Here is a 9,518-nt window from a genome sequence, read left to right as displayed (position 1 = left end):
ATCTCCTTTATTTTTTAAGATCCTAAGGTCATCTAACCTGGGACTTAAGAGAACCTGTACATGTCTGATATGGAATTTTCTTAAATTATGTGTAAGATAATCAACAGTCCTCTGTCCATTTGATTGTTAATAGTGTGCTTACCAGGACCCTCAGGGAGCCAGGGAATCCACCTTGATAAGACCGCTCAAACATAAGTAGTCCTATTATCTGTGATATGTAAAAAGATATAATTCAAGTAAATACAGGATTCTTTTTAACATGACAGTCCCATTTCTGCAAAAATTCCCACTTGATTGTTTAAATAAAGAATTAATAGCTTTCTTTCCTTTAAGGATGATAGATTTCTAATTACCTGGACCAATCTACTAACACGTCTGAAAAAAATGAAGAATAACAATTATTAAAATATTATGTGTAATTTAAATTACACATATGTGTAATTTAAAACCAAATCAAAAGTCAAGGAAGGGATTCCTATTGTCAAACTCAGACTGTTTTTCAGTCACATAATCATCATCAGTTGCTAAGTGTCCAAAGGGAAATTTTCAGAGGCTAAAAATCAAAACAGAGTCAAACACATAACTTGTTTATCCAAGTGAAATTTATTGAAGAACATGACACAACTGACTTGATATTAGTATAACAGAGAAGATAGCTACCTCTGGTGTCTCACCTAGCTTTCAATGGGCACTAATTTCTCATAAGACACTCAACTGCAGAAGTTAGGCAGCCATAATCTTCTATGAGAATTCTCTTTGAAGCAATACATCTTCAATATGATGCATTCTCAAGGCAATTCCTCTTATTAGGCCATGTTTCTGACAGCAAATACTCCTTTCACTCTGGAGCTAAGATTTGGGGCACAGTATAACTGACCTCATGAATAAATTCACAACTGCTTTTTTGAGAAGCTCAGTTACAGTACACTTACAGGGTGTGTGGCTAATAATATTCACAGAAAGCCTATAGTAGACAGCGTCAAATTATTAGTGTATGTCAGCCTACATAAGCTGTCCATTTCAAATGTTAGACTTATTTTGAGAATGATTATGGAAGAAATTACAATTACCTTAGATGGGAGGAGGGTACAAAGTCTATATGGTAAATGTTCTAAGAAGTTATTTTATTGATTTTTTGGTCTAACAAACCAAGAGTTTACAAGTCACTAGTTAATAATATATATCAGTGAACAAAGAAAATCATTAATTCAACATGAAAGTAGAAAGAGTTAAAGCACACTACACTTAAAACAAATCTCTAATTTACTAAGGAAAAAAAAACCCTGAAAAACAAAACCAAACCCAGAGAGAGGATTTTGGAAGTCCAGACAAGATGTAGCAGGCAGCAAGTGGCACAGGTGCTAACCAACATCATACCCACAGCTAATACTGTATCTTTAGACTTCAGAGAGATTCCTGAAGATCGCACATTCTGAGCCAAATTGAGTAAAAGCAATATTTGATAAATCTATGTTTGTCCTGTTCATCTTTTAGGTACTTAAAAACTATTTCTTTAATACAGCATTAATACATTTCTTTAATACAACATTGGAACAAGTCTCAAGTAAACCTAGTCTCAGAGAATTTTAGTCATTTATTCAAGATAACCTAATTAGTGACTTGTGGGTAGAGAAGCCAAATACTTATATTCTGACTTAAATATCAAGGATTTTCATACTAAACAGGGAAAATATTAACCCAAAAGGTTAGAAAAACTCTCAGGGAGAGGAAATTAATTTGAAAGGACAGGGAAGGGAGGAAGGGAGATGTCTGTTTATCACAGAGGTACATGAAATAAAATGAATCAATAATAAATAAAAGTGGAGTGTTTCAAAGTATTCTACTTCTGAAAATTAGCTAAAACCATCTTTGACAATAATATTTTCTTCAAAGCTGCTGTGATATCTTTATTTCTGACACTATAGGTGAGAGGGTTTATAACAGGTGTTAGGATACTGTAGAAGACAGACACCATTATATCCTTTTCAGCAGTATGATATGAAGCAGGGATCATGTAGTTAAAGAAAGCAGCTCCATAAAAGAGAATAACAATAGTTATATGGGAGGAACATGTCACAAATGCTTTCCTATGACCCATTGCTGAATTCATCCTATACACTGTGAGAAGAATGAGGGAGTAAGAGCTTAAAATAACTATGACAGGGATGAGGAGCATAAGCACACAGCACAGGTACATGACAGACTCATAGAGTGATGTGTCTGAGCAAGAGAGTTTCAACAAGGCAAGTACCTCACAGAAGAAGTGCTGAATCTCTCGGGACTTACAAAATGGGAAGTTCATGGTGATAGGGGTAAGTGTGAAACCATCAAGAGAGCCCAAGAACCAACAGACAATTGCAAAGAGTATGCAAGCTCTGTGGTTCATGATAATGAGGTAGCGGAGAGGGTGACAAATGGCCATATACCTGTCATAGGACATGGTTTCCAAAAGGAAGAACTCAGCTCCCACTAGTGTTAGATGGAAGAACATCTGGAGTCCACAGCTTGGGGCTGAGATATTATGAATCCCAATCACCTGATCCAACAGCATCTTGGGCACAGTAACAGAGATATACATCATGTCCATGAGGGAAAGCTGACTGATGAAGAAGTACATGGGAGTGTGGAGGTGAGGATCACGCTGAATCAAAAGAACCAAAGTGACATTGACAGTCAGCGCTACTATGAAAATAATGAATATCAGTGAGTAGAAGAAAGGAGAATATTTGCTTTGGCTAAAGAGCCCCAACAAGATGAAATCAGTCCCAAAAGTTTCATTCTCCAATGACATTGTTTGCTTCATATCATCTAACCTAGAGAAGATTAAAAACCACCAGAACAACAAAGGATTTTATATTCTGTCCCTTACACATGCAAGATCATTCATCTATTAATGAAGGAAAGAGACATGCTATATATTGTTCTACCAGGAGCAGAGATGTATTTTTTGCTAAGAGTAGAGATTCTCTTCAATCTATTATACAGTTGGTCTAACTTGAACTTAAAGATAGATCTACTTTCATAGAAATTTATCTCCAGTCCTGAGATTCTGCCAGATTCCTCTTGTATAAAAGAGTGTTCAAGATGAGCTCTCTAGTTTGAGATAAACATTATAGAAAACATTAGAGAAACAACCATTTTCCTTTCATTTTTGTCACATGAGCATCTCCAATTCAATATGCCCCAAATGGAGCTCATTATTCTTCCTCTTTCCAAACTTCCTTATTATTGCCAAGGACATTAGCATATTCTCAGTCACTCAGTCATTCAGTCACTTGCAACCTTGGTGTTGTCCTGAACTCTTCACTCTCACTTCTCCCATATTTGTAGCCCATTGCCAAATCCTGTAGTTTTTAATTTCATAATATCTCTTATATAGGACCTGTTCTGTTCATCACTCACTATTCTAGTTGAAGTCACTATCATTTCCTGTTCCAGATGTTCACCTGAGCTACTGCAATAAACTCAAATTGGTCCTCCTGCTATAAGCCTTTCCCTACTCTAATTTATCTTCCACACAGCTGATAAAGTGATTTTCCTAATGTCTAGGTCTGACAAAGTAAGTCCCTACTCTGCAAACACCATAGTCTCCCTGTTTCTTGCATGACAAAATAAAATAATGAATAATCCTCATTTTAATATCTAAAGCTGTTCATAACCTAACTCTTTTCCACACTTTAACTCTGTCAATTCATTGAACTTCATTAATACATTGTCCTAGGTGGTATTCCTCAAGTGCAATATTCCATCTTCCTTCACCATGTCTTTACACTATCACCCAAGTCTGGAATAGTGTCTTTCCTAACTTCCTACCTCATAGTTTTTCTGGCTTCCTTCAAGACTCAGCCATCCCTAGTTCCCCACTTTTTATAGCCTATTACTCTTTTCTATTACCACATCTACTGCTGTATATGCCTACTTATTTGAATGTTATCTCCCACATTACAATATGAGCTTGTTGAGGACAAGAGCTATTTTTGCCTTTCTTTGTATCCCCAGCTTAGCTCAGTAAGTGACACAGAGTAAATAAAAAATAAATGTTTGTTGATTGACTAATTAAAATGTGTTAAAATATCAGTCCCCTGCTGGGCAGTAGTGTACTAGGGAGATAGTTTTTATAAAGATCTGTTCATGTTGACAGCAATTCTTTACATATCTATGAAGTCAAAATCAAAATAGGGGCATGGGGGGAGAAATCAGTTCATAATCCCAGGGGAATATCCACAAAAAGAAAGTAAATAAGCATTTATTAATCATTTACTATGTGTCAGACACTATGCTAACCACTTTATAAAATGATATGAGATGCAAATATTTTGTTTGATCATCACAAAACCTTGGGATGTAGGTGCTATCATTATCCCTACTTTATAGCTGAGGAAATTGAGGCAGACAGTGGTTAAGGGACTTGACCAGGGACACGTATCTAGTAAGTGTCTGAGGTTCCATTTGAACATAGGTCCTCCTGAGACCTATAGGTCCTCAAGTCAAGCCCTGTATTACTACTTCACCTAGGATATAGATACTTCTATTTTTCTCAACCAAATTCATGGGACTCTTCTTCACTCTCCAATCATTTTTAACTTTTTCCATGAATGCACCAAGAAAGTACCCTTCCCTATAGGACATGGTACTTTGTGCCATAAGGGGCCTTTAAGAATCACCCAGTTTAACCACTTTATTTTTTTAAATTATGAGAAAATGCAAAAGAATATTATTAATTCACTCATAGTTACATAGGTGACAAAGCGAAGCTATAATTCAAACAGATTCTCTGATTCATTATTTTCCTTCCACTGCACCATGGTTGTTGCCTGTGAAAATCATTTGGGTCCTCTGAACTCCAGCTACAGTTTTAACATATTCTATTCATCCTTCCCTCATCCCACTAATTGAAGGAGATCTTTTTCTTTCCAAGGGTACTGTTACTTCTTTGAATCTGATATGTTTATCACATTTTGCTGTGTATCATAGTTATTTCTGTCCTATCTTCTCTATTTGATGTTATGAATCTTGGACCTATTTCCTTTTTTTGAGCATCAGGACTTAGAGAAGACCTTGCATAATAGGTATGCTTTACTTGAATACAATTGTATTGCATCAGATTGAATTAAAATCATTTTTGTCTCACACTGAACTTCTTTAGAAAATGATTGACATTATAATCTTAAAGGTTCTCACTGGAAAAAGTTAAGATAGTTCCTTGCTTGTTTTGATTAACCTTGCGAGAATTGTAAAATAGAATAAATAGTACCAGAAAAATGGGTTTGTTTTCAAATGATCTCTATGGGCAGGTAAGGGGTACAGCAAATAGAGAGCTTTCCCTGGAGTCACAAGGACCTCAATTCAAATCTGATCTTATTTACTAGCTATATGGCCGTGGGTAAATCCCTGAAGTCTGATTGCCTTTCAAAAATAAATACACAAGTAAAATAAACTCTAAATTTCCTTACTTTCAAATTGAGGCAATTTGTATGTTGCAATTATTTCACAGAAATTTCTTGTTTGGTGTTTCAGAATATTACCCTATAGGCATAAAAATGATGCTTGAATTCTGGTTGATGAATATATATGTGTATATACATACACACACACACACACACACACACACACACATATATATATATAATGAAATACCTTCAAGGTAGAAGGACTTGTGTCCACAAAAACATTCGCATATTCACAGAAATTCATGTGTCTTTGAATGATCTGTAAAAAAAACCATTTATCTATGAAATTTTTACCCATGAGTCTGCATGCATCTCATGTGGTCTTTACTGCATCTATGAATTTCTTTATCTGTGCAAGTGAAGGTTTACTTATATCAACTTTCAGAACACTTTTATTACTAACATTTCCACAATTCTATGACTCTACTGTCAAATTTCCCTAGAAATTGGAAAAATGTTGCCAATCATGATATATTTCTTCATATCATTTCCCCCATCATGAATGAGCATCTTTCTTCCCATTTGCCTACTCAAATCCGATTTCTTTAAAATATTTAGTAAGATTCAGTCATTTCTACATTCAGATGCATGAGACAATTAAGCTTTGTGCTACTTACCTTCAATTCCTTCAATGGAAAAAAATAGGCAGAGGTTGATTTTCTACAATGGAAACTGGAGATATTCACAGTTATTCCCAATGGCCAAACAAATGACATTATTCTCCACTCCAAATGAAGAGAAAACTTGTAACAAATTCTCAGGAAAATGATCAATGTGGCCTGTGAAAACTCAGAATACATTTAGAAAGTGTGCCATGGTCCTTATTAATGTGAAAACTAGTTTTACACAAAATCAAAGTAATTTTTAAGAAAAATTCGGACTGATACTAGAAGTATCAATAAGATAATAGATGGACATGTTTTCCATGTAGCTAGAGATAAATCTAAGTTATTAGTGTAAAAAGCAAGTAACAGAGCTACTGTTGAGAATCAACACGTATTATTGAAGTCATTAGATGGACCTCTCCCTTCCCAACTTTATCTAAGTGTCTAGATAAATGTTCTTGCAATACATCAAGAAGTGTGAACTGGAGGAAAGAAAACATGTAAATGTGATGTGAATCCAAAGAATGAGGTCAGAATATTGCATCATCCCCTTTTTCACATTAATGACAGAAGAATTCTGGAACCCAGATTGAATAAAAAAAAACCCCACTGTCTTGGGAACAAGAGGTTGGGATGGGGGGGGAGAGGAGGTGTCACATCTCTGAGTCTACCTGCCTGTGTTGTCTGGAGAAAGGTATTTGTTTTCTTGGAACCTTGGTCTCTTTATATCAGAAATGAAAGAGTGAACTAGATGTCCCCTCCTGCTTTAAAATTTTGTTTTCTGTATCTACTAGGAAATTTCTGAAAATTTGAAAGTAATTCATTTGAAACAATACAAGTAATAAAGTTATTTTCTTAAAATATTTTTGTTGGTTCATTTTTCTTTTAAAAAGGCAAACTTTTCAATAAACACTAAAATAACAAAACACTTGACAAAGTGTGTTCCCCCAAAATAACAAAAAAGTTTCACCTCTACTTGAAAATTTTAAATAAGGGAACAATCACCACTTCCTAAGGCATCTAATACTATCCACACATAGCTCTATTTTTTAGGAATCTTGTTATGTCAAATTTAAATTTACTTCTTGAAATTTCCACCTAGATCTAAATTAAATAATTCCAACCCCCTTTCAATGTCATAGCCCTTCAAATGCCTGAGGATAGTTATAATGTGTTTCTTCCAACCCGACCTCCTTTCTCTTCTCAAGACTAAATATTCCCAGTTCTTAAACCAATCTTGAAATGACATAAACTTAAAGCTATTCAACATTCTGCTCATCTTCACTGGATGCTCTCCAGTTTACTTAAAAGTGCTACTCAAAACCAAAGACAGTTTTGCTGGTGAGTTTTTACCAAAGCAGACTAAAAGAGAAATAGCAGCTCCTTGTTCACAGACATTTTTAATCTCTTATGTACCCTAAATGGCATTAACTTTTGGGCCTGTCATATCACTTGCTAACCCATACAAAACATGCAAAACAGTCAGATCTTTTACAAACCACTGGCTAATCATGCATTACTTATTTTTGAACACGTGAAAATGTGCGTGTATCCTTATTGAATTTCAATTTTCTTTGTGTATTGCCCAGAATACTACTGTCTCAGTATAGTTTTTCAAATTTTGGCTGTCGTTCACTTTGCAATATTTCCTTCCCAGATTTCTATCTGGAAATTTCATAAGCCTATCATCTATTCCCAAATCATTGAGTTAAAAAATGTTTTATAGCGTAGATCACTATTAGAAAGCTTTGAACAAGATGAAATGGAATTACTAATGATTATTCTTTACATTCAGGCATTTGGTCAATTAAGAATCCATCTCTTTGTATTATAATTAATCTCATTTTTCATCATATTTTCCAGACAAATGAAAATCTAGGAAACTCCATTTGGAAGGTTTCCAGTACTTCCTCATTGTAAATAATTCTACCTTTTCATTCTTGATCATAGCCCCAGTGTGTTAAATGGGAATTCCTTTTGTGTGGCTTTGAACCAATGATTGCTAAGGTCCATAACAACTCTACTAAAACTTATTTGATTCTCTTAGTTTTGAATCATATTATTTTTGTAATCATGTTTTATTACCATTCTCCTATGCTTTGTTAGATGATTCATGTTTATATTATATTGTATATTATATTATAAATGAATAATTTAGAAGTATATATAATTATATGATACATAATAGAATGTAAACATATTATAATTTATAATATAAATATCATGCTATAAATGTTTATTGTCCTTTATGTAAGTTCTTCTCTATGAAATAATCAGATTGATTCTATAACATCTTTAAATTGATCCTATTTACAGTTAATTGATTTTACCCTGTAATTGCCCACATCATGGTTCTTTGTCTCACAGCTTAGTTCAGTAATTCAGCTGGTTTATAATAAGTCAAGTTGAGAAATCCAGTTCTTCTGCTAATCACTGTTCTATTTTTCCCTCAGGGAAATCTGTCATTCCTGAGAGATGTGGGTTGTTAGCAGGGAGTATGGTCCAGTATGGAAATACTCCTGAGTTATTCTTCAAGGATGTCTGGTTTATTATCCAAAGAATCTGGTCTACTATCTCTAACCTGGCAGGTGGACTCAAACAAGGAAATATTTCTTAGTCACAGGAGGGAAGGAGGGAGTTCATGTTAGCCCCTAATTTCCAATTATTGAGGAATCATATTTTTCCCAATGCCTCAGCATGAAGTCCAGCTCTTTTTACCAATCATAATTCATCCCCCACTTACAAAAATCCCATTCTTTGTTCTATACTCCCAAAAACTACAAAAAAGAGTCACCTCCTTCATTTTAGGGTCTTTCCTTGGGAAGCTGGAAACTTATTTAGTGTTAAATACGTACTTTAATAATAAATTGATCATGCTTGGAACTGTGTGCCTCCGTTGTAACATCAGATGAAGCATCTGCTTCTACTGATAAAATGATTAATAAATGTTATTCTTTTATATATATGTATATTTAATTCTAATTCCTAATATTGAATAATTCTTGTGTGCCTTCAATTAATTCAATTTGGTATTAGCATTTCTAGATTTTTGCTTTGTTTTATTTTTGCGGCAGTCTTTTCTTAGGACTCTATTTAAAAATGTTAATCAAGGTTCATTAGACATATTTTGCCCTATTCCTTTAACCCCTTTTCCTCTTATTTTTCTGTTGGAAAAGAAATATTTCTGAACCCAAATGTATATATACATATATATACATATACATATATGTGTATATATGTATATGTATATACATGTATATATTTGTGTATGTATTTTTTCTCCTTTTATGAGTTCAAGTGAGACTGTCACTCAAGTGTCACACAAAACTTCCCAAGTTCCTCTTCTTGTGGTGTGGAGTTCCACTTGTGCTCTCCATTGATGTGAGATGTTTTCCCTATTGTTCCTCTCCTGCCCACCTGGTCTAGTAGTGTGTTACTCTTCCCCATCTTTTCTTTTGAGATT

At 34.4% G+C, this 9,518-nt stretch overlaps 1 protein-coding gene across 1 annotated transcript; it reads right to left on the bottom strand.

The window, feature by feature from the left end:
• Positions 1–1,840: 1,840 nt before the first annotated feature.
• On the bottom strand, positions 1,841–2,803 carry LOC140523548 (olfactory receptor 2T29-like). Its single transcript, XM_072638367.1, has one exon. It carries the CDS (start codon positions 2,801–2,803, stop codon positions 1,841–1,843), a length of 963 nt encoding a protein of 320 aa, XP_072494468.1.
• Positions 2,804–9,518: the final 6,715 nt, after the last annotated feature.

Source organism: Notamacropus eugenii, chromosome 2, assembly GCF_028372415.1.
Source record: "Notamacropus eugenii isolate mMacEug1 chromosome 2, mMacEug1.pri_v2, whole genome shotgun sequence".
In the NCBI taxonomy this organism is placed as follows: Eukaryota; Metazoa; Chordata; class Mammalia; order Diprotodontia; family Macropodidae; genus Notamacropus; species Notamacropus eugenii.
Note: the sequence above shows the minus strand (reverse complement) of the source record. Positions and strands in the feature narration are given on the sequence as shown.